Genomic DNA, 23,450 nt, shown 5'->3' on the forward strand with positions numbered 1-23,450 from the left:
ATTCACAGCTCAGTGGCAGAAAACCTGGCAACCAGAGGCGTCCAAGGTGAAACCGGCCCCTCGGAAAGTGATGAGCTGCCTGTCATGGAGTAGGGGGCGTGCGTGAGACATGGCCTTTAAGAAAGCTCCAGTCTTGAGCACTTACGATGTGAACCGGTGGCTGATTTTTTTTTCATTTATTTTTGGCTGTACTGAGCCTTTGTTGCTGCTTGGGCTTTGCTGTAGTTGCCGTGAGTAGAGGCTGCTCATTGTTGCGGTGGGAGGACTTCTTACTGCGGTCACTTCTGTTGTGGAGCACGGGCTCCAGAGCTTGGGCTCAGTCGTGGTGCGTGGGCTTAGCTGTTTTTGTTTGTTTTTGTCCTGATGCATGGCTTGCGGGATCTAGTTCCCCGACTGTGGATCGAACCCGTGCCCCCTACACTGGGAGTGTGGAGTCCTAACCACTGAACTGTCTGGAAAGTCCCAATATGCTGATGTTCCAAGGGGGATGATATGCTTGGGAAAAACGTACCCCCTCCCGCCCCGACCACCACTTCAAAGAAAAGGCATGAAGCTAGCCAACGGAAGAAGATTAACTTAAGAAAGCAGATTTCAGTGGGATGAATGCTTCCAAGGATCCAAGGGGAAGGGGTGGGAGCAGTGGGAGTGATTTTCAGGGAGAAAACAATCTTAAAAGTAGCAAGAACAACTTCCCCAGATGAGCTCTGTGGAAATGGCATAAGGAGCTGAATCACCATCAGGCATGGACGCCTTCCTTTCTTTTCCATCAACAGAGCACCCATCAGCAGCCTGGCACCAGACCAGCAGCTGCGGCGGCGGGGGGAGTGGGGAAGTAACAGTCCCTTCCCCTGGGAGATGCACAGTATAATCCCCAGAGACCAGATCAAAAGCCGAGTGACTAAAGAGATTGAACACATGCAAGGTTATGAACCAAAAGCAAGATAAGAGCCTGGGAACCCGGCAGGGAAGGCCCAGGCCTTCCTCTGTGGGGCGCACAGGGAGGAGCAGGGCCAGATGCCTAAAGAGAGCCTCAAAGAAACCCTGGGAGCCTGCAGAGAGATAGCAGAAAGGCTGGAGCAAGAACCCAGCACAAGCCATAAAGGGGGACTGAAAAATGCTCTCTCTGTTTAGGTGATAAAAGGAACGTGCTCTGTCATGAGCCGGAGAGAAAGCACAAGCAAAGAAAGCCCGGCGCGTGTGCCCCTGGCTACATTTGGTATGCAGGTCCCTGGGCCTGTAAACCCACACACGTGGAGGTGTACGTGTGGCACACAGGCCTTCAGTGCCTCTGGGTGAACCTGCCTGAGGCTATATTTTTTTCCTAACATTGATTTATTTGGCAGCATGTGCTGTGCTGTGCTAAGTCGCTTCAGTCACGTCTGACTCTCTGCGACCTCATGGACTATAGGCCACTAGGCTCCTCTGTCCATGGGATTCTTCAGCAAGAATACTGGAGCGGGCTGCCATGCCCTTCTCCAGGGGGTCTTCCCTATCCAGGGATCGAACCTGAGTCTCTTAGGTCTCCTGCATTAACAGGCCGGTTCTTTGCCACTAGCGCCGCCTGGGAAGCGTTTGGCAGCATACTTGATCCTTAGTGGCGGCCTGTGACCTCCTAGGGCTTCCCAGTAGCTCAGTCTGTGAAGAATCCGCCTGCAACGCAGGAAACCCCAGTTCAATTCCCAGGTCAGGAAGATCCGCTGGAGAAAGGATAGGCTACCCACTCCAGTATTGTTGGGCTTCCCTTGTGGCTCAGCTGGTAAAGAATCTGCCTGCAATGTAGAAGACCTGGGTTTGATCCCTGGGTTGGGAAGATCCTCTGGAGAAGGGAATGGCTACCCACTCCAGTATTCTGGCCTGGAGCATTCCATGGACTGTACAGTCCATGGGGTTGCAAAGAGGCGGACACAACTGAGCAACTTTCACTTTCACTTGCGACCTCTTGGTTGCTCCATGTGAGATCTAGTTCTCTGACCAGGGATCGAACCTGGGCCCCCTGTATTGTGAGGCCAGAGTCTTAGCCACTGGACCACCAGGGAAGTCCTGAGGCTGTGTGTTGAAGGTGTATGAGGCTGTGCTTCATGTGTCTATGAACAGGCAATGTGACCTTGATTCTCTTGACCTCTACAGTGTTGGGTCAGTCTCCTTTACACATTGGGACAAAATGACCAGACTCTGGATTAGAAAAGGGCACAGTGGTCAGCTGGTGCAGCTGCTGTCCCCTCTCTGGGCCTCACTTTCCTTATCTGTAAAACAAAGATGTATAAGGAGTGCCTTTCAGCCCAGGGTGCATGTCATGGGCACTGCTGAAGTTTCATAATAATAAGAGATATTCACGACCCGCCCTGGCACCACTAAATCTCAGTCTCTAGAAGGAACCCCTTGAACAAAGTTCCCTCCCAAGAGTTACTGAAACCACCCTTGTTAAGACCCCTGAGAGTCTCGTGGACAGCAAGGAGATCAAACCAGTCAATCCTAAAGGAAATCAATCCCGAATATTCATTGGGAGGACTGATGCTGAAGCTGAAGTTCCAATACTTTGGCCACCTGATGTGAAAAGCTGACTCACTGGAAAAGACGCTGATGTTGGGAAAGACTGAGGGCAGGAGGAGAAGAGGGCAGCAGAGGATGAGATGGTTGGATGGTATCACTGACTCAATGGACATGAGTTTGAGCAAACTCCAGGAGGCAGTGAAGGACAGGGAAGCCTGCCGTGCTGCAGTCCATGGGGTTGTAAAGAGATGGACACGAATGGGCGACTGAACATCAACAACAAAGCCTTGATAAGAACAGCAAAGTTGCCCTGGGCTCGGGATCCCATTTCCTCCCTGTGAATTTGCCAGCCAGCTGGGAGTACAGTCATGGTCTGATGGGAGTCTCTCTGCAGAGAGGCAGGCTTGTCACACCACAGCCAGTGTGACCCCGGGAGGTAGGGCCGATGTGCTGGCTAAAGACTCTGAATGCAAAAGACGCCAACCTGCAGGGCCCTGGAGGAAAACTGACCCTACGAAACTGACAAGGATAAACACAAGCTCTGCACTGAGGCAAACCACGCAATCAATGGACACAAGAAACATAACAGCGGGTGCTCCTGGGGAGGGGACCTGCATGACTTGCGGGTGGTCAGTGAGAGAGAGTCACGTTTCACTGCATCTTGTACCTGCCTTTCGAATGTCACATCATCTGAATGTATTAATTCCCTTTAAAAATCTCTGGGGGGAAATAAATCACTCACTGAAGCACAGGATGGGGGAGAAGAACCTGGCTGGCTAAAACCAGGATGCACGCAATCTAGGGTTTTAATTGACGAGCTCACCCTGAACAGACACGGTCCAGCGGCTGTCGAAGCCAGCCTGACTTTCAGCTTCACGGTGGACAGGTGGTGTGCTCCTTGGGAGTGGACTGGCCCTCTGCTCTCTGCACATCTCCCTCCCAGTCTGGATGCCCACACTCTGGACTGAGCCCCATATTCTGAGCAGTGTCTGGATGGACATGCTAAGCCACATCCAGAAAAAGAGAAATCTGGAGGGGGGAGGCGGGAGGAGAGGGTGAAGGGTCCTGGATTGTCTGGCCAGGCACCGGAACATCTTTTTGGCAAAAGGGAGCAGCTGTCCTTCCTTTGGGCAGAGCTTCAGTTTGGTGTGGGCAGCAGTGTCCACAGTGACTGTCAAAGGAAAACCTTGCTGACCTTTAGAGCTCACTGCAGACTGTACTGACCTTCCTGCCACTGAGCATACTTAAGCTGGGAGGCGTCAGGACATCTGCCAGAGATGATGCTCACAGGGTTCATCCATCAGGACACTGAACCTGGTAGAGTCTGAGCGCCCCCCACTCAAGAGGAACACCCCGGATGCCTGGGTACCAGTGCCAGGCGTTGCTGGGCAGGTACTGTCTCTCAGAGGGATCTCTTCTAGAGATGGCGACCTAAAAGCAGTGGAGGCAAGGCCAGGGTGGCCAGCAACGCAGGGCTGCAGAGTGCCAGGCCTAAACCTGGGCCAACAGGTGCGCCCTTCTTAAAAAACCAACATTCACTGAGTATTGCCCTGTGGCGGCCAGGAGTTTCTCTGGGAATGAACAAGACATGCAGATCTTGGCCTGATGGGTGCATGAGATGGGCTGGAGGGCTGCTCTACATAAGGGTGCGGGGAATCAGGGGAGGGCTCTCTGAGATGACGTCTCACCTGAGCCCTGAATGACATCACCTTGTCCTGATCGTCCAGTCCACAGCATTCGTGGTGGTGCTCACCCACAGCGTCAAGAGTGTTTCTGCCAATGCCCAGCTGCCCCTTGTCACCTTTTTCTCTTTCACGGCCGGAAGCCTCTGTTCCTTCCTCCCAAGAAGCAGCCCTAAGATGCCGGGAACCACCTCATGGGACAAGGAAAGCTCCAAAGGAATTGGGTGGGGCATAACCACCGATTAGAGACAAATGAGTGTAGGGTTATTACCTGTGACACTGGGATAATAGCAGTGCCCGCTTTATTCGGTCTTTGTAAGCGTTAAATGCACTTAAGGCATCCAAGCGCGCGGCACTCAGTAAGCGCTCAGAAAGTGGCACTCCGCCTCACTCCATGCCAATAAATGTCAAATGTCCCAATCTGGACTCTGAGGAGGCCGAGACTTCTCCCTGGGCCTCCGGGCCTCAGTTTCTCCCGCCGTCCTCTCTGGCCGTAGAATAAGGTACGTTCAGGTACACATCCTCCCCAGCCAGTCCACACTCCCGCGGTCTCGGGGCTGGTTACAACGGAGGACTCCGAGGCCGCAGGAGCTTGGGAGGTGGCGTCGGCGGCGGCGGAGGCGGGGAACCCACTCGCCGGTCTAGCCCACGCCCCACGCCTCGGTGACCACGCCCCGTCGCCGACAGCCACGCCCTCGGCCCCTCCCCCTGGCCTGGAGTGGGCCCCGCAGGCGTGCTCCTTTAAGGCAGCCTGCCGGCCTAAAGGAGTGTTTCGCCCCCTCCGACGCCGCCAAGGTGCCGGCTTCACCTTTAAGGCAGCGCAGGGACTGCTGGGAAGGCCGGCGGGATGGAGGCGGCGGGACCAGCTCACGGCGGCTGGTCCGGGTGAAGCGGCACCGGAGCCGGAGCCGGAGCCGGAGCCGGAGCCGGAGCCGGAGCGGGAGGCGGGCCTGAGCGGGAGACTGAGGTCCGCGCGGGCCGATCGGGCTCGGGGAAGGGAGCTCGGGGTCGGCCTTAGGGGAGGGGTTGTCTGGGGCGCGGCTCGTGAGAGGACCAGGCCGGCCCGCGGGGAGGGGGCGCGGTCCTGGATGACCGGGCTCGGGAGCTTTCAGGGGAGGAGGGGTCCGCAGGATGTCATGCTGGCCTACGGGGAGGGGTCGTCGTGGGCGCGGCCTGGGGGGGAGGGGACGAGGAACCCCGCGATCTCAGCTCCTTAGCGGGAGCGTCTTCCCAGGGTCGGCCTCCCCAGGAGGAGGGCTCTGTGGCTCGGCCTGCCTGTTGGGGAGGGGGCGCTGCCCGAGGGAGCTGGGACCGGATCTCTGAGAAGGGCTGGTGTCTCCGCACGGGAGTAAACCCCTCACGATCCCAGTAGGATCGTCCTCTGGCGCCTCCTGTTCTAAGGGAGCCTCCGGGGAAGCCCCGAGACCGGGTTGCCTAAGCCGGCCTTGAGCCAGTGGTCTGGGCCGAATCCGGGTCCAGCCTCGCGGGTCGCACCGCATTGCGTCTCCCGGGCCGAGACGAGCAGAGCGCGCCCCCTGTAGGCCGAGCGCGAGCACGGTGCGGGCTGCTATCTCGGGGACCGGGCTCCCGGGGGACCCAGGCGTCCGGGGGGCCCTAGGTATTTACCTAATCCGGGGCGGACAGCGGCGTGGCCCCAGGCCCGGCACCCCCTGCCCGCCCTCTCGCCTTCACAGGAGGCACAGCCATGGCCACGATGGTGCTTCCTCGGGAGGAGAAGCTGAGCCAGGATGAGATCGTGTTGGGCACCAAGGCCGTCATCCAAGGGCTAGAGACCCTGCGCGGGGAGCATCGTGCCCTTCTCGCTCCCCTGGTCGCTCATGAAGCTAGTGAGGCAGAGCCGGGCTCACAGGAGCGCTGTGTCCTCCTGCGCCGTTCCCTCGAGGCCATCGAGCTGGGGCTGGGGGAGGCCCAGGTAGGCTGGTCCGGGGTGCTGAAGAGGGAGGTCACGGGAGGGATGGAGCCTTCCAGAGGAATCCTGGAAGTGTAGTAACAGAATCTGCATGGAAGGAAGAATCTGTGCCTTGGAGCCTTATGGTAGGATCCGGTAGATATCTATTGAAAAAATGGATGGGTTGAGCCCAGGAGGGCTGATCATCTGACTTCTCTGCTACCTAGCAGAGACTGCATGGCCTAGGGAAACAAAAAGGAAGTCCTTAAGGACCCCTCCCCTCATTTATTCTTTTATTCATTTGTTAACAGGTAAGTTACCAAGTGCCTACTGTGTGCCAGGAAATGTGTTAGGTGCCAGGGATACAGGTCCAACAAGACAGACAAGATCCCTGCCAAGTCTAGTAAGAGAAGAGTCAGAAACACATATATTTATTCAACGTTACAGTGAGTTCTCAAAAGAAAGGTATGGCAGGAGGTCTTATCTATTGGTCAAGCTACACTTCTGAAGGAATGACATTTAAATCAAGATCTGAGTGACAGAACAAAAAAGGAGAATGAGAGGTTGTGTGTGCAAAGGTCCTGTGGTAGAAAAGATCTCGTTGTGGTGGGAGAACTGACAGAAGACTTGTCTGACTGAAGCTTCATGAGGAAAGAGAGGGGCAGAAGAGGTCTATGGAGAAGACAGGGGCCTTATTAGTCTGGGTTTTATTCTTAGGAAGTCAGGAAGCCTTTGGAGGGTTTAAGCAGTCACAGCACACGGCCTGGCTTAGGCTTTAAAAAACTCTCTCTGGCTGAGGCGTGGAGAGTGAATGAGGATGGGTCAGGGTAGAAGGAGGTAGCAGGTGTTAGGAAGCCACTACTGGAATTCAAATGAGAAATGGCAACTTGGAGTAAAGGGGTGGCCATGAAGCTAGTAAGAAGTGGGTGAGTTCTAGACATTCTGGAGGTAGGTCGAGCAGGGCCTGGGGATGGACTAAAGGAGAGGGAGAAGGGCAACTCCCAGGTCTGTGGTTTGAGCAAATTAAGAGGAGGAGGGGACTTCCCTGGTGTTCCAGCGGTTAAGAGTCTGCACTCTCAGTGCAGGGGGCGTGGGTTCAATCTCTGGTCGGGGAACTAAGATCCCACACGCTGTGTGCAGCAGCCAAGAGATAAAAAAATATAAAAATAAATAAGTTTTTTAAAAAAAGGAGAAGAGCGTGTGATGGATCAGGAGTTCTGTTTGGGTCCTCTTAAGGAGCTGGGGCTGCCAGGATGACATGCAGATGGAGATATCCAGGAGGCACTGGGGTGCACGAGGAGTTAGACTCTTGGGAAAAGAGTCTTGGCCCACTCAGATCCTGGCTGAGACACTGCCTGGCTCCGTGAGTCCTGGGCAGGTGGTATTATCTTGGTTTCCTTGTTTTTAAAAGAAGGATCACACCATCTGCTGTATATATGTCCAGGCTGTTTAGGGAATTTGAAAACACCTGTCACTTGGGTGTCTAGAAAGCACATGGTTCTAGACTGCCCAGCCCTCTGGAAGGGCAATGTGTTGGTCATTCACTCCTTGGCCAGTTGACTGCCAGGTACAGAGATGAACATACCGGGGCACCCTCCCAGGGCAGGTATAGGTGGGCAACAGAATGGTGTGGGGGGGGTGGGTGAGGTACCCTGCTTTCCTGGGGCTGACAGCATAAGAGGGAAGAGGCTTCACTGCAGAAATGCCTCTGACCATGAAGGATGGAGACAGGGTAGCACCTAGCAAGGCCTCAACGCAGGAAGAGCCTGGAAGCTCAGGAAAGGAATCAGGGAGTTGGGGAAGAGGGATGGGAGCTGAGGCCCCTGCATCCCCTTCCCTGCCTCTCTGGTTCCCCAGAAAACCAGGGGTTTAGGACACATACTCCTCTCCCTGGGAGCTGCAGGTGGCTCCTGGGCAGAAGTCAGGATGGGGTCTCTTGGTATCCTTTCAACCATCTCTCAGGAATCTTTGGAGAAGTGCTAGCCCTGGGCCAGGGGCAGTGGTTTAGTGGCTCTGGCTACAGGGCTTGAGTACAACTCCTCAGAGAGACAGGAAGAGAGCGGCCAGCTTGGAGAATGGGCAGCACCCCAGTCAGCACTCTTCATGATCAGAACAACTGGACATCGATGCGGAGGGCTAGCTGGAGGCCCCAGGAAAGGGGATGATGGGTTCTTTCAGAGTCTAGCAGAGCCAGCCTGGGAGCCCAGGGGTTCCTACTGCAAAAGGAAGGAGCTGGGGATCCCCAAGCCTCCTGGGTTCAGGTCTCAGGCTGTGTGTGGTCTGTCTGGGGCCCTGGGGCAAAACTCTGTCAATGAGAGAACTTGGGACCCTCAGGCTGGCAGCTCCTCCAGGCCTGGCTCTTTTCTGGGCCCCAGGAGGCCCAGGCTGGGCAGGGTGTGGGGGCGGGTGGATAGGGCTCTGACCTCCATTCTGGCTGTCTGCCACAGGTGATCTTGGCGCTCTCAAGCCATCTGGGGGCTGTGGAGTCGGAGAAGCAGAAGCTGCGGGCCCAGGTGCGGCGCTTGGTGCAGGAGAACCAGTGGCTGCGCGAGGAGCTGGCGGGGACGCAGCAGAAGCTGCAGCGCAGCGAGCAGGCCGTGGCCCAGCTCGAGGAGGAGAAGCAGCACTTGCTGTTCATGAGCCAGATCCGCAAGTTGGATGAGGACACCCCCCCCAACGTAAGCCCCGGTGTGGCCACTGCAAGGCCACTGCGGGGGGTGGGGGGCAGGTCCAGGACCAGGGGAGGTGCCAGGGAACAAGTGCAGTTCCCACCCAGCCTGCTGACCCCTGGGCTGCCCACATTCCCTGACGCTCATCCTGTCTCCCTCCCCAGGAGGACAAGGGGGACGTCCCCAAAGACTCTCTGGATGACCTGTTCCCCAGCGAGGAGGAGCAGAACCCAGGTGCGGAGGGGCGGCTGGCTTTGGGGGTGGGAAAGGAAGACTGGGTGAACCAGTCCCTGGGACCCAGAGGTCACAGGAAACGAGGTCTGACTGAGTGACCACCAGGTGCTTCCCTGCCTCGTTTCTGATCATAACATCCCAGCATGAGCACTTAAAAGGCTGGCTTTACCTGTTGCTTTTCTCATCCCCTCAAGTTCCGTGAGGAGCAGGAATCACAATTCAGAGCCCTGGAGCCGCCCGGCCCGGGTGCGAGCCCTGACTTGCATTCTTTGCTCTGTGACCGCTGGTAGAGTTTCTTTTCTTCTCCCAGCCTCCCCCGAGGGTTAAAGGAGGACGCACGCACAGCGCTGAACCCCAGGCTGGAGCCCCGGGCCAGTGCTGGCCTTGCTCATGTTTCCTGTGCCAATCAGAGCCTCCCTTCTGCAGATGAGGTGGCGGCCGCTCCTCTCGAGGGCGAGGCGGCTTGCTCTGGGCCACATGGCTTGAAGTACTAGAGCTGGGCCTCCACCCCCTCTTTCTGTGGCTTGCCTGGACCCTCTCTATAGATGCGGAAAGTGAGAGAGGGTGACAGTGACTTGCCCAGGGCCACGGGTGTGATCAGTCAAAGCTGCCCCCCAGCTCAGGGGGTACATCTGGCCTCCCCTCCTTGGCTTTGCAGCCCCCAGCCCTGGAGGAGGCGATGTGGCCGCCCAGCATGGGGGCTATGAAATCCCGGCCCGGCTGCGCACCCTGCACAACCTGGTGATCCAGTACGCCTCCCAGGGCCGTTATGAGGTGGCCGTGCCCCTCTGCAAGCAGGCCCTGGAGGACCTGGAGAAGACGTCGGGCCACGACCACCCGGACGTGGCCACCATGCTGAACATCCTGGCGCTGGTCTACCGGTGAGGCACCCCCCGACCACGGTCACCTGTGGGAGCACTCTTCCTGGGGATGACAAAGCACTGGTGCCTGCAGTGGGCCAGGACTCGGGCTCCACTAGGCAGCTAGCTGGGTGACAGAAGGATCTTGTCCCCAGAGAGGGCTGAGCCCACAGCAGGGCTTGAGCTACAAATCATGCCTCAGTCTAGTGCGGGAAACGGGCTTGGACATGACTGGGGAGGGGGCAACATACAAGCGCGCCAGGCACAGCCTCTCCAACACCAAGGCTTGAGGCGGGCCTCTGGTGAAAGTGGAGTTTGCCCAAAACGTAAGGGGATTGGAGAAGGTTTTGTTGGCAGAAAGAGCAGCAGGAGCAGAGGCCCTGGGGAATAGACCACAAGGAACACTGAGCACGAGGCAGTGAGGGCAGGGCATGGGGGGGGTCTGGCTCATACCCCAGCACTGCATGTGCTTCCTGCCCAGAGCCCCCCAAGCCGGAGGGCAGGGGCTGACCATGTTTCTCAATGCCCTGGGTCATACCCCCATCGTGCTCACTCATCAGAACAGGCAGAAGGAGTGACCCCAGGGATCTGGGGAGGAGGGCCTTGGGCTGGAGGATACCATTCATCAGCTCACACCTGCCCCTAGGGACCAGAACAAGTACAAGGAGGCTGCCCACCTGCTCAATGATGCCCTGGCCATCCGCGAGAAGACTCTGGGCAGGGACCACCCAGCTGTGAGTGAGGCTTCCTCCCTGCCCCTCTGTAGCTCCCAGGTCCCAGCAGGGCCCAGGTCACGGAGCCTCTGTTCTCCCCTCCTCTAGGTGGCTGCAACACTGAATAACCTGGCAGTCCTGTATGGCAAGCGGGGCAAGTACAAGGAGGCTGAGCCCCTGTGCAAGCGGGCGCTGGAGATCCGGGAGAAGGTGGGAGTAGGCAGCGCAGGGCCGGCCAGGTGGGCTGGGGGTGCCCCTAGGCTGGCTCTGAGCCCAGCCACTGGTTCCTCTGGTGCTAGGTCCTGGGCAAGTTTCATCCAGACGTGGCCAAGCAGCTGAGCAACCTGGCCCTACTGTGCCAGAACCAGGGCAAAGCCGAGGAGGTGGAATACTACTACCGGCGGGCGCTGGAGATCTATGCCACACGCCTTGGGCCTGACGACCCCAACGTGGCCAAGACCAAGAACAACCTGGTGTCCTGGGCTGGAGGGGGCCTGGAGGAGGGGGGAGGAGGGGAAAAGACTCAATTCCTTCCATCCTGCTCACCTCTGGGCCCTGCCTCTCCAGGCCTCCTGCTACCTGAAGCAGGGCAAGTACCAGGATGCGGAGGCCCTGTACAAGGAGATCCTCACCCGCGCTCACGAGAAGGAGTTCGGCTCTGTCAGCGGTGAGCAGGGCTGCCGGGGGCTCACCCAGTGCAGACCAGCTCAGCCACCAGCATCCACGGCAGACACCTCGGCTGGGCAGGCCTCGCACCAGGTGTCTGGCTGGTCCGCAGCCATGTGTGTGCACACGTGAGCACACGCCCCCCCACTGGCACAGCCTCCAGGGGGCTAGATCCATGCGATGCCCTCCCTGTGCACACCTGTGCCCTCAGCTTTGAGCCTCTACCCCTTGCTCTACTGGGCAACACATGCTCAGTGGGAGGGCCCAGCCCAAATGTCTTCCCCTCTGGGAAGCCACCTTCCTGGCTCCTGACAGTCAATCACTTCCTGCTCTCGGACCCCTTCAGCCCAGCCCATTGCTCAGGCCTAGCACCATCTCGGGCCAGGGTCCTGAAGTCTGCAAGGGTCTGCTCACCGAGACCCCCCAGGCATAAGCTCCTCAAGCACAGGCCTGGGCCAGACTCCTCTATTCCAGGAGAGGGTCAGTCATGTTTGGGGTCTGTTTCTTGTCCGTTCATTCATCCAATGAAGGCCAACCCTGGTTCTTCTTGAGTGCCCCTGACCGCCCCCACCCAAAACCCAAAAACCCCAGTCCTGTGTCCAGCCCACCCAGGAGAGGCCTACATGAGAGGCTGTCCTTCTCCCTCGGCAGGGGACAACAAGCCCATCTGGATGCACGCAGAGGAGCGGGAGGAGAGCAAGGTAGCCCCATGGGGCAGGGCTGGGGTGGGTATCCGTGGAGAGAGGGCAAGGTGGGCAGTATGCTGGGGGCCCTTCCACCTCCCACGTTTCTCTCCCCCAGGATAAGCGCCGGGACAGCACCCCCTATGGGGAATATGGCAGCTGGTACAAGGCCTGTAAAGTAGACAGGTGAGGAGCACAGAGAGGCGGGAGGGGGGCGGCATCATGGGTGCACGCCAAGGCCAGGCTCCACACACCATACTGCTCAGCCTCGGAACACACACTTCCTCTCTGTCAGCTCATCTTTCCAGGCCCAGGTCACAGCCCACCTGTCCCAGAAAGGCTCTGTCCTCCAGGGAAAACCTGATGATCTCACTCCCGGGGTTCCCAGCTTTCAGTCCTGGGGGGCAACATCCCACTTAGGGCCCTGAAGGGATCCCCCAAGATAGAGGTGAACCCAGACGAACCTCCACCAGGGCCCTGTCCACCAGAGGGGTTCCATTTTGGTTGGCTGGAGGCTCCTCAGGGCCAGTGGGGGCTGGGTGTCAGGGTGGGCCCTGATTCCTGGGGGCACGGAGTCAGAGACTGCCCTGCTCCCCATCTGCAGCCCCACGGTCAACACCACCCTGCGCAGCCTGGGGGCCCTGTACCGGCGCCAGGGCAAGCTGGAAGCCGCGCACACGCTGGAGGACTGTGCCAGCCGCAGCCGCAAGCAGGTAGGGCGACAGACACAAGGGGTGTGGGCAAGGGCCCGTGTGGCCCGATGTGTGATCCAATTGGGGCCCCTTGCTCACCTGACATGCCCTGCCCCTGCTCAGGGCCTGGACCCCGCAAGCCAGACCAAGGTGGTGGAGCTCCTGAAGGATGGCGGCAGCGGGCGTGGAGACCGCCGTGGCAGCCGAGACGCGCCCGGGGGTGCGGGGACTCGGTCTGAGGCTGACCTCGAGGAGGCAGGGCCTGCTGCCGAGTGGAGTGGGGTGAGTCCAGCGGCTGGCTGGCCCAGGGGGCTGTGTAGCCAGTGAGGCAGAGACGAACCCGTCGGCCTCCCTGCAGGATGGCAGCGGCTCCTTGCGGCGCAGTGGCTCCTTCGGGAAGCTTCGGGATGCCCTGAGGCGCAGCAGTGAGATGCTGGTGAAGAAGCTGCAGGGGGGTAGCCCCCAGGAGCCCCCAAACCCCAGGTGAGCCCTCCACCCTGGTGAGTCTCTCAAGAACCCACCCAACAACCTACCAACCCCAGCTGAACTCTGGACCCAGGGTGAACTCTGTCTCACTCAAGCCCCATTCCGCCCCTGCATCAGCCTGCCTTCCAACCGACCCTTCCCCGTCCTCCCTGAGTTCCTCTGTGGGCAAATCCTGACTGCCCTTTCCCCTCAGGATGAAGCGGGCCAGTTCCCTCAACTTCCTCAACAAGAGCGTGGAAGAGCCAGTCCAGGTACGGGTAGGTAGTGGTCAGCACCTGGCAGCTGAGGCCCCAGCCTCGGGCCTGCATGAGTACCTGCCAAGCTGCTCAAGCCTGTCTGTTCATCCCGCAACACTTCCGGTCTTGTCTTCATCCCAGGCCTGGCCGGACCCTGGGGAAACGTGAGGGAAAGCTGGGTGCTGCCTATGAGTGGCCAGCAGCAAACACAGTGACTGTGGAGGTGGGTGGGAGTGTCAGGGCACCAGGGGCTCTGGCTGTCCAGGCCCCTTGCGGCCAGGGAAGCACAGCCTGGCAGCAGCAAAGGCTGAGCCACCTGCCCCTCTGCCCACAGCCTGGAGGCACAGGCCTCTCTGACAGCCGCACCCTCAGCTCCAGCTCCATGGACCTCTCCCGAAGAAACTCCCTCGTGGGCTAATCCTGAAGGGGCAGCCATTCGCCAGAGCCTCCACCGGCACTGTCCCCACCCCAGCCCTGCGCATGGGCCTGCTGCTTGCCCTCCTGTCTCTTCCAAGGACCCCTATTTTTTCTGTTCAATCTCAGGGTAACCTTCTCCCTTTATCATCTTAGACTGAGCCCTGGAGGCTGGGCCCGCCCGCTCCAGCTCTCCCCCTTATTTATTCCTTCCAGCAGGGCCTCTCTTCCCTAGGTTCAGGGCCAGCAGAGGGGTTGGGCAGGGTCTCCAAGGTAGAGAGACTCAGTGGCCCGCTCTCCGCAGACCCGCGATCCAAGAACACTAAGCACCTGCGGTCCCTTCAGCACCCAGCCTTCCCCGGCCGTTGCTTCTGTATATAGAGAAATAAGTTATTTGGCCGCACCCCTCCCCTCCGTCCTTGGTACTATCCAGCCTCCCCTCACCCCACCCTTCTCTAGTGGTACCGCCCAGGCCTTAATCAACCCCATTCCGCGCGGTGGTATCTCCCTGGTTCCACATCTCAGGGGCGGCGCCTCCCCAAAGGGTTCCCTGGGCCTTCTCGCGTTCCTCCCGGCCTCCTAGGGGTGCGCCCGGACCCGCCATCGCCCCGTGTCCCAGGACGGAAAGCCTGCCCTATACCCGTCCTCTCCCCGCCGGGCCCTGCCCTGCAGCCGGGTCTTATGCACTGCCCTGCCCGCCCCGCCCAGGCCCGGCCTGACCCCGCCCCGGGCACCGCCCACAGAGCCATCCTACCACGCCTCCTCCCGCGTCTGCAGCTTCTTGAGACCGGCAGTGATGGCCCTCAGTGGCAGGAGGGCTGCCCCAGTTGGAAAATGAGGCTGTCGCGCTCTATTTTCAAATGTTGCTGTAGAAATAAAGACGGTTTGACTCTGAGCCGGGCTTGTTTTGGGCGGAGGCCGAGAGCTCCTAATGTCTTTACGTCTCTAGGTTGGGAGTGGGGTCGGGAGAGGCTGCGAGTATGAGAGAGAGAGTGTGTGTGTGTGTGGTTCACATCTGGTTCCGCGCAGCTGGAGCCCAGTAGGCTTCTCCTATCCCGGAATTGTTTGGGGGCCCCACAGATTCAGGAGTTTTTTCTAACAACCTTCATCTCTGAGATTCTATAGATCATGGATTTTGAGTTTTATCCCTGACCAAGCTATTTGACCTTGGGCGAGTTACTGAGACTCGATTTTTTCACCTATAAAATGTGGGTGACACCTTCTTCCTGGGGTTGTGGCTGGGAGTTAGGAGTGCCAGCATACCAAAAACCCTTGATAAGTGAACTTTTACTAATATACCCGGAAGCGGGGAGTATAAGGATGAATGCCTCTGTCAGATGTGAAACGCCAATCCCAGCACTAAATTGAGCCGGGACGCGGTGAGGCTGCAGAGCGCGGTCCTTAAGCCCAGGTGCGTCTGGGGAGCGAACTACAAGCTCCAGAAGGCAATGCGCGGCGATGGAGGCGTGGGCTAGGAGATTCGGGCTCTCCGGTCTACGCCTGCGCGGCGGGAGTGAGTTGGAAAACGTACGGGGACTACAAGTTCCGAGAAGCAATGCGTCGAGGCCCCAGTCGGGAACGTTTGCGCCTGCGCGTCGCGGGCGGGGTCTCTGGGGCGGAGCGGCCACCATCTTGGAACGGGAGGCGGAGCAGAGCCGACTGGGAGCGACCGAGCGGGCCGCCGCCGCCGCCATGAACCCCGAATAGTGAGTGCGCCCCGCCCGCGCCGTGCGGCGCAGCCTCGATCTCGAGAACGGGACTGTACGCTTACCGGGGTTGTCCGGCCCGGGTCAGGGCTGCGCGGCGCCCCCACATCCGGGTCTCCTTCTTCCGCTGACCTGCCCCCCCTCACATCCGGGTCCTGCCCCTCCCGCGGGGGCCCCAGGACCCTGACTCTACACCCCGAGTTCTCGCACACGGGCCTGGAGACTGCGACCCCGAGGGGCACCACTTGGAGCCCGAGGCACCGGCACCACCAGGCCTTGTCGGTCAGGTGACCCTGCAGCCCCGCTCTTTCCAGGCCTCAGTTTCCCCACCTGCTGCCTTAGAGTGGCGATCGGGGAGCTGACGACAGTCCTGATAGTGGAGCCAGTCACCAGCGTTTCTGGTCTTGGTCCAGACTCGGGCCGTTTAGGTCGGGCGGTACTTTCTGCTCTCCGGTCCTCCCGGAATCCGGTTCCTGGAGGCTGGCCCTCTGGGTAACTCGCTCGCAGACTCTCCCATCCAGGCTGCTGGATCAAAGTGCCGGGTCGCCCCCGGCGGCCGTTCCCCTCCCGCCCTCCCCTCACCTTTGCGCAAGCCCCGGCGCCACTGTCACACCCCTTCCCGTCGCCGTCACCCTGCGGATGAAGTTTACACGAATGTGGCATTTGCTTCCACCCTTCCAGTGGGATTCTTTTTGTTCCTCAGACTCTTCTCACTTCTTGGTCACTCCCCCTACGGGCAGGTGGCCCGCGTTTCTGCCTCGACTTCTCACTGACAGCTTTCACCAAGCGTCGATTATCTTCTTCCTCTTCTGCTACTTCCTTTTTGTTCTCCAGATCCAGACTTCACATTTCCTTGGGGAAGGGTGAAGCTCTGAGCTGGATCATAAGGGGAAACAGAGAAGGGTACCAACAGGCTTTCAACGAGACTTTGGAGTCTGAACCTGGTTTCCAGTATTAAAGTTAACAGCTGTGTGAGTTAGGGCAAGTTGCTTCCGTTCTCTGGCATGTGGTTTCCTCATTAGTTGGAAATAAAGGCACTCACTTCAGTGGACTGTTGTAAAGTGTAAATGAGATGATGAATTTGAAGTACTTAGCACAGGGCCAGGCACCAGTGTAAACTTGATACATTTTGTTGTTCAGTTCCTGAGTGCTGTCCAGTTCTTTGTGACCCCATGGACTGCAGCACACCAGGCTTCCCTGTCCTTAACTGTCTCCAGGAGTCTGCTCAGATTCATGTCCACTGAGTCAGTGATGCTGCCTAACCATCATTGGCACTTGTTGACCCTCTCTTCTTAGAAGCTTCACACCAGGCTCTCTACGTAGAAATTCAGTTCATAAGTTCTAGGCTGGGCCCTGGCCTCCACTTCTGGGGCCTCTCCTGCCCAGTCAGGTACAGGCCCAGGGCAGTGCAGTAGAGTTTCCCTGCTGGACTAGAAACCATGGAGTCTATCAGGAACCAGGCTGGGATACCCAGCTCTGTCACCTGACTGATTGTGATCCTTGGCAAGTCACGTTCCTTTCTGTGCCTCTGTTTTCTTCTCTGTAAAGTGGAAATTCAGATGCTCCCCTTTGGGCCAGCGGTGTTATGGGGTGTGGTCAGCCCTCCCCAGCCCCAGACTTGCAGGAGGGTCTTATGAGTGCCTCATTACCCTAATCTGAGGCACACATCGTGCTGTGGGAGAATGCTGTAGTTGTGGCTTCAGGGTGCTGGCAGGCGGGCTCCCTGCCCTCCTTCACATCTTCCCATCCTTTCTCTCCAGTGACTACCTGTTTAAGCTGCTTTTGATTGGTGACTCGGGCGTGGGCAAGTCATGCCTGCTCCTACGGTTTGCTGTGAGTAAGAAGCTTCCCATACCATCCATCTAGGGTCCTGGCTGGTGGCCTGAGGGAGGTGGGGCAACAGAGAACAGTGGTTGCAAGACCCAGGAGACCAGGGATGAAGTGGCAGGACCTGCCCACAATATATTTGACTGAGCAAGGGCATAGGGCTGGCAGGTTGGAGTGTGAGAACTGGGGCTCAGCAGTGAGGCACTCAGGTGGGTCAGGGAACCAGAGGGAGGTTTTCCAGGTGGGCCTCAGACCTGTCTGCTCAGGCCATCTCCCTGGCTCCCGGTCTTCCAGGACGACACATACACAGAGAGCTACATCAGCACCATCGGGGTGGACTTCAAGATCCGAACCATTGAGCTGGACGGCAAAACCATCAAGCTTCAGATCGTGAGTGTGACTGCTCCCAGAGCCCCGGTGCAGAGGCATCTGCCTTCAGAGGGGAGGGGCTCTGGGCACGGAGCCCAGGGCTGACCTGCCCCCTCTCCGACTGTCTTGTAGTGGGACACAGCTGGTCAGGAACGGTTCCGGACCATCACTTCCAGCTACTACCGGGGGGCTCACGGCATCATCGTGGTATACGACGTCACAGACCAGGTAGTCCTGGGCTCACTGTCCCCCCTTTTCCTCCTCAGCCTTGGGTCTTTGGCTTTTGCTTCTTTTTACTGTTCCCGTCCTCTCTTCCTCATGCTGCCCGGAAAGGAGACTGTTCCTGGACTTATTTCACAAGGAGGCAAATAACTGCAGAAATGGATCCTCCCCAGGCAGGCCCTGCTGCAGGGCCTTGACAGAACCAGGCCTCACCTCCCTGTCAAACCTTATTCTAGACCTTCCAGGCACCTCTGTTTGGTGGGTTAGTCAGCTGCTTTGGTTGCTTTGCTGGGCTCATGGCCTCCTGGGCAAAGACCCTGTGGCGAAGCAGTGGGAGGGGCTTACACAAGGAAGTAAAGGAGCTGTGCTCTGTGGGCCCCATGTGAGCAGAGTTCTGGGAGCCCTGAGTCTGCTGTGGCAACTTCAGTCACATGTCAGTAGCAGCAGTGGTGATGTTAACAGTGAGAAACAGTCCTGCCCCACCTTACAGTTCACAGATTCTGTCACAGCCCTCTGATGCTCATATCATTCCAAAGAGGTCTGGATTATATTCCCATTTCACAGATGAAGAAATGGGTCTTAGGCCCTGCAGCTGCTCAAGTGGCAGAGCCTGAAAGCCCGTGCCTACTGATTCTACCAGCTTTGTTGTTTTTAAACTTTGTTGCTTAACGCGGGTCCGGCCCTGGGGACATGGAGACGCTTACATCAACCCCAGGCCAGGAGGAGTCCCTGCTCCAAGGGGCAGCTGGTTTCCAGCTCGCCAGGGACTCGTGCTGCCTCCTGGCCAACAGGCTGTGGATGAACTGTGCTCCACTCAGGCGCAGGTCACGATGGACCTCAAACTGCCAAATCCTGTGACCTCATTTCAGTTTTTGCCACGATTGACCTCTCGTGGCTTTTAACTGTGTTCTCTTCCCTCTCCTTGAAAAAATGACTGTCTCCAGCTCTCCCACCTCTTGGCGCCCTAGATTCTCTTTTCAGTGACTTTACCGATCCGTCCGCTGCTGCTCCCCGCACCCCGGATTTTGTGCTTCCTGACGGCCCCCAGCCTCCTGACTCCCCCTGCGCAGCCCTGGCCGCCTTGGGGTGTGGCTTTTGCTCTGTGTTTTCTGCAGCTAAACGGCCATCACTGTGGACCTCCTCCTCTGTGGCCTGTGCTGTGCTGGCACTACGTCTCTGTTAATTCTCACCTTCACGGTTTTACCCCGTGAACTAAATGGTGGGGTCCCTGTATTCCAGATGAGGAAACGGGCTTGGAGATATGTTGAGTTACTTGCCCGTGGTTTCACAGACAGGGAAGGCAAAGCCAGTGTTCGTGAACCCAGGGTTCTTTGCTTACCAGGACATCCTTTCCTGCCCCTAGCCTGCCTCTAGGCCCCCCACAGAGCTCTGGATGGTCTGCAAAACCTAGTGTATCCTGTGCTGGTCTCACTCTCTCTTCCTGAACTGGCTCCTGCGTCCTCATCTTTATAACAGTGTCCCTGTTGGCCTGACCAGAAAACTCTTCCTCCCCCATCCCAGCAGTCACCGGGCCCCTCTGTTCTCCCCCATCGTCTCTCAAATCTGTCCCCTCATAATAATAGCAGTGATGAGGATAATAGCAGCTCTTGCTAATTAAGCACTTGTTATGAGACAGGCCTGCATTCATTATCTCATGCTCAAAACACCCCCACCGGGAGGTACTGTTTTATTGAAGTGAGGAAACTGAGGTTCAGAGAGGTCAGGTGACGGATCTAGGGTCATAACAGTAAATGGCAGAGGTGGGGCTAAGCCTGCGATCGTCTCACTAAATCCTGTGCTCTCGCCTGCCTCATTGCCTGGCTCATTCCAGCCATCTCCCAGTGGGTCTCCGTCTTCTTGCTGGTCTGATGTGGCCTCTGCACTCCTTCCAGGACTATCTTCCCAGAACCCAAGTGTGCTTCTGCTGCCCCCTTCCTAAGGAAACCTCCACCGGCTCCTGGTCGTCCAAGATTCAGCCAGGCCAGGACCCTCCCTGCTCGGGCCTGCCTCCTCTTCCTCTGCTTCCCTGCCCAGGGCCTGAGTCCCAGCAATTTTCAGCTTTCCCCTCCCCCCAAAGATGCCACTCCCCTCCCGTGTTGCCTTCTCCCCCTGCACCTTCCCCCGTCCCCCGACCAGCACCCATATGGGGGTAGTTCACCCCTGCAGGCCCAGGTCAACTGTAATCTCACCGAGATGAGATGGTCCTGGAGTCCCACCAGCTCCTGCCTTCTCTTACTACAGCACTGGTCACCCTGTCTTGCCCTTGCATGTGTCCCCTGAGTGCTTTAGGGCTGGGCTCAGGCATGGTTCCATTATTTGAACCCAGGGCCCAGCCTGGGATGTGGCAAGAGGTGTACGTCTGAACCCAGTGTGGTATCATCAGACCTCTGGCTCCTAAGAAGGGAAAGCGGCTCTAGCTCAATCCTGTTCCTAAAAGTTCTGTCCTTTGTCGGCGTGCCAGGAGTGGGGGTTGGGGCATGGCAGGCTGCCGGGAGAGCCGGGCTGAGTGAGGAGGCTGTTGGTGCCAGAAGTAGGACGCACGTTAGGCCCTGCTCCCAGGGTCCCTGTCTCCCTCCTTAGGCCAGGGCCGCCTCCAGGAGGGTCCTCCACCTGCCACTGGGCTCCCAGGTTTGCAACATGAATGGGGTTTTAAGGCTACTGTGGGATTCTTGCTAACCTGTTAGCCTTTGCTTCTGTCTTCCCTCTGGCCTGTCTCTCTTCTGATGCCATGCACTCCTCACGTGTGGTTAAGCCTTTTCTGTGTCTCAGGGAGACACGAGCAGCTGCAGGAGGAGCTGGCTGGCCTTCGGCCTAAGCTGTTTAGGTGTTGGGGCTGTTGGGAGAAGCTGGGCCGCTCTGGCCCTGGTTTTTGGGGTCTCAGAGTTGGGCAGGCAGGAGAGCTAAGCCCCATGGGGCTTCCTCTGGCTTCCTGAGCCCAGCACGCCTGCCTCTCAGGAGCCCAGGACATCCACTTTCCCCTCAAGGCCCCTGTTCTCCAGGCCTGGGGTAGGGGTAGCAGTTGGGATCAAAATACCTTTTGGTCTGGTTCCTCTAGGAATCCTATGCCAACGTGAAGCAGTGGCTCCAGGAGATTGACCGCTACGCCAGCGAGAATGTCAATAAGCTGCTGGTGGGCAACAAGAGCGACCTCACCACCAAGAAGGTGGTGGACAATACCACCGCCAAGGTGAGCGGGCCGGGCCAGGCCGCTGGGCACAGCAAGGTGAGGGGGCTGGGCCAGGCCGCCGGGCACACCACCGCCAAGGTGAGCGGGCCGGCCCAGGCCGCTGGGCACACGGTGGCAAGGGGGCCGGGGCCTGCCACTGCTTACCTCCCCTCCTCTCCTCTCCCCTCATCAGGAGTTTGCAGACTCTCTGGGCATCCCCTTCCTGGAGACGAGTGCCAAGAACGCTACCAACGTCGAGCAGGCATTCATGACCATGGCTGCTGAGATCAAAAAGCGGATGGGGCCTGGGGCAGCCTCGGGGGGTGAGCGGCCCAACCTCAAGATCGACAGCACCCCGGTGAAGCAGGCTGGTGGTGGCTGTTGCTAGGAGGGGTTCATGGGGTGGGACAGGAGGGGGCACCTTCTCCAGATGATGCCCCTGGAGGGGGCAGGAGGGGCCTCCCTCTCCGGGGCATTTGAATCTGTGGCTTTGGGGGTGTCCTGGGCTCCCAATCTCCCTCTGGCCCATCTGCCTGCCACCCTGAGCCCCAGGCCCCCCGGGGAGGACACCCAGGACCTGTGGCTGGGGTGGGGGTGCGGTCTTGCTCTGCTGCTGCCTCTAGGGGACTTTAAAAGATACCCCACCACACACCTTTGGGATGAGGGCTCCTCTGTCTGTTTCCCTGCCCCCCATGTATGCTGCAGTGGGTCTCTCTCCTGACTCTTCTTCCTTCTCCCCCTGTACCCGCCCTGCTTCCCCAAGAGCTGAGGGCCTCCCTGGCCTCTACTGCCCTGGCTGCAGTCAGCACCTGGGGCCAGGAATGAGACCAGGGGATCCAAGGCCCTGGGATCCAGGGCCCTGGGCTAGACCTCAGGACGGGCGTGGGGCCACAGGGGCTCAGCCGCCTACTCTCCCCAGCCCCCTACCCTCCCCAGCCCCCCACCCCTCCCACACTCAGAGCTTCAGCCGTCCAGCTGCGGTGGGGTGTGAGCACATCTAGGGCAGGTGGGCGGGCAGCTGCGCTGGGCCTGTGTCTTGAGCCCAGAGGGAGCCTGCTCCTGCCGCCCCCTGCCCTGCCAGATCCAGGCCCGTGTGCTGCCTGCCCACCGTGCCCCTTTGTCCCCAAGGCAGGCGGAGGCGGAAGGCCCACCGTGCCAGAGGCTGGGCACCAGCCTTAACCCTCTCTCTGCCAGCACCGCCTCCTTCCCCTGAGGCAGCACGTCTGGCTTATTCGCCCCGCCCTGTCCATCCCTTGGAGCCCGTGAGGGCGGATCCTCACCCCCTACTTCTCTGGGAATGTGGGTGCCACCCAGGGTTGAGGGGCCTCTCCACTTCTTCCCTCTCACCCAGGATCCTAGCCCTCTGCCCTGTGACACAGCTTCTTCCTGCACAAAGACAAACCTTTGGTCTCTACCTGAGAAGCCATGTCCCTTGTGCTGTCTCTCGCCTGTCCCACCTGTGCCCTGCCCTCCAGCTTGTATTTAAGACCCTGGGCTGCCCCTTGGGGTGCCCCCCCCCCCACTCCCAGGTTCCCCTCTGGTGTCATGTCAGGCATTTTGCAAGGAAAAGCCACTTGGGGAAAGACGAAAGGACAAGAAATAAATAAATTTCCATTGGCCCTCGGGTGAGCCGAGGGTTTTTGCAAGGAAGTTGTGGTCTGTGAGTGTGGTCTGTGGTGGGGGCGCCCTGGGGTGGAGGAAAGGAACTGGAGCCCTGGGCTTCACGGGGGTCCTGGCTCAGGCTGTGTGTCCTAGGGTTGCTGTTGGAAGTCCTTGACCCAGTTCCTGGAGCTAGGAGAGCTGCCTGCTTGTGCTGCTGTGGTCTGTCCCCACGGGCCCAGCACGGTTCCGGCAGGGAGGGAGGCAGCGGCCATCAGTGAGCACCTGGGGAGCCGCCGCCAACACCCACACAGGCGGCTCGGGATGGGGAGTTGGGCCGCAGCTGGAGCAGGCGGCGGGCCTGCGGACTCGGCCCCGTTGTTCCCGGCCTGCGTCCCCTGAAGCTGCCTGGCTCAGCCCCCTCTCCTGGCTTGTTCTGGGTTCAAGCCAGGTGCGTCTGCCCCTCACACGGACGGTGGACGGACAGTGACAAGTGCTTTGCACTTAAGACCTCAGCCCAGCCTCCTGGCCGGTGTGTGAGAACAGTGTGTGTGCCCGTCTGAGCCCGTGTGAGCCCGTCCGAGTGTGGCTGCGGTGGGTTCGTTGTGTGGTTGTGGGGAAAGGGGGGTATGCCGGGCATGTGCGTCCATGCTTACGTGTCCCTGAGGTTGGGGCGGGGGTGGCGCCCAGGCCGGGCTGGCGGAGGGGCGCATGGAGACCCGGCCCCGCCCGCCCGAGGCTGCTCGCACGGCGGCCCCGCCCCCGGCTCCGCCCCGCCGGCTTCGCGGGCTGGTGAGCGAGGGAGCCGCGGGCGAGGGATCGCAGGA

The 23,450-nt window shown here is 59.0% G+C and overlaps 2 protein-coding genes across 3 annotated transcripts; both read left to right on the top strand.

Annotated features, from left to right (window-relative positions):
• The first annotated feature begins 4,999 nt into the window (after positions 1-4,999).
• Positions 5,000-14,622, top strand: KLC2 (kinesin light chain 2). 2 transcript variants are annotated; one of them, XM_052662236.1, is made up of 16 exons: positions 5,000-5,139; positions 5,817-6,105; positions 8,529-8,759; positions 8,915-8,984; positions 9,643-9,865; positions 10,491-10,578; positions 10,666-10,767; positions 10,857-11,030; positions 11,125-11,224; positions 11,875-11,924; positions 12,025-12,092; positions 12,511-12,619; positions 12,722-12,880; positions 12,957-13,081; positions 13,278-13,335; positions 13,655-14,622. In XM_052662236.1, exons 2-16 carry the CDS (start codon positions 5,878-5,880, stop codon positions 13,736-13,738), a joined length of 1,869 nt encoding a protein of 622 aa, XP_052518196.1. In that variant the 5' UTR covers positions 5,000-5,139; positions 5,817-5,877; the 3' UTR covers positions 13,739-14,622. The 2 variants fall into 2 exon arrangements, with proteins under 2 accessions (XP_052518196.1, XP_052518197.1); XM_052662237.1 differs by having other exon boundaries at positions 5,019-5,139; positions 5,867-6,105.
• Positions 14,623-15,322: 700 nt separating this feature from the next.
• On the top strand, positions 15,323-22,674 carry RAB1B (RAB1B, member RAS oncogene family). The gene is made up of 6 exons (XM_052661649.1): positions 15,323-15,440; positions 17,201-17,273; positions 17,562-17,657; positions 17,769-17,864; positions 20,914-21,045; positions 21,218-22,674. The coding sequence occupies exons 1-6, from the start codon at positions 15,427-15,429 to the stop codon at positions 21,410-21,412; spliced, it is 606 nt and encodes a 201-aa protein (XP_052517609.1). The 5' UTR covers positions 15,323-15,426; the 3' UTR covers positions 21,413-22,674.
• The last annotated feature ends 776 nt before the right edge of the window (positions 22,675-23,450 follow it).

This window comes from Budorcas taxicolor, chromosome 25 (genome assembly GCF_023091745.1).
Source record: "Budorcas taxicolor isolate Tak-1 chromosome 25, Takin1.1, whole genome shotgun sequence".
NCBI lineage: Eukaryota > Metazoa > Chordata > Mammalia > Artiodactyla > Bovidae > Budorcas > Budorcas taxicolor.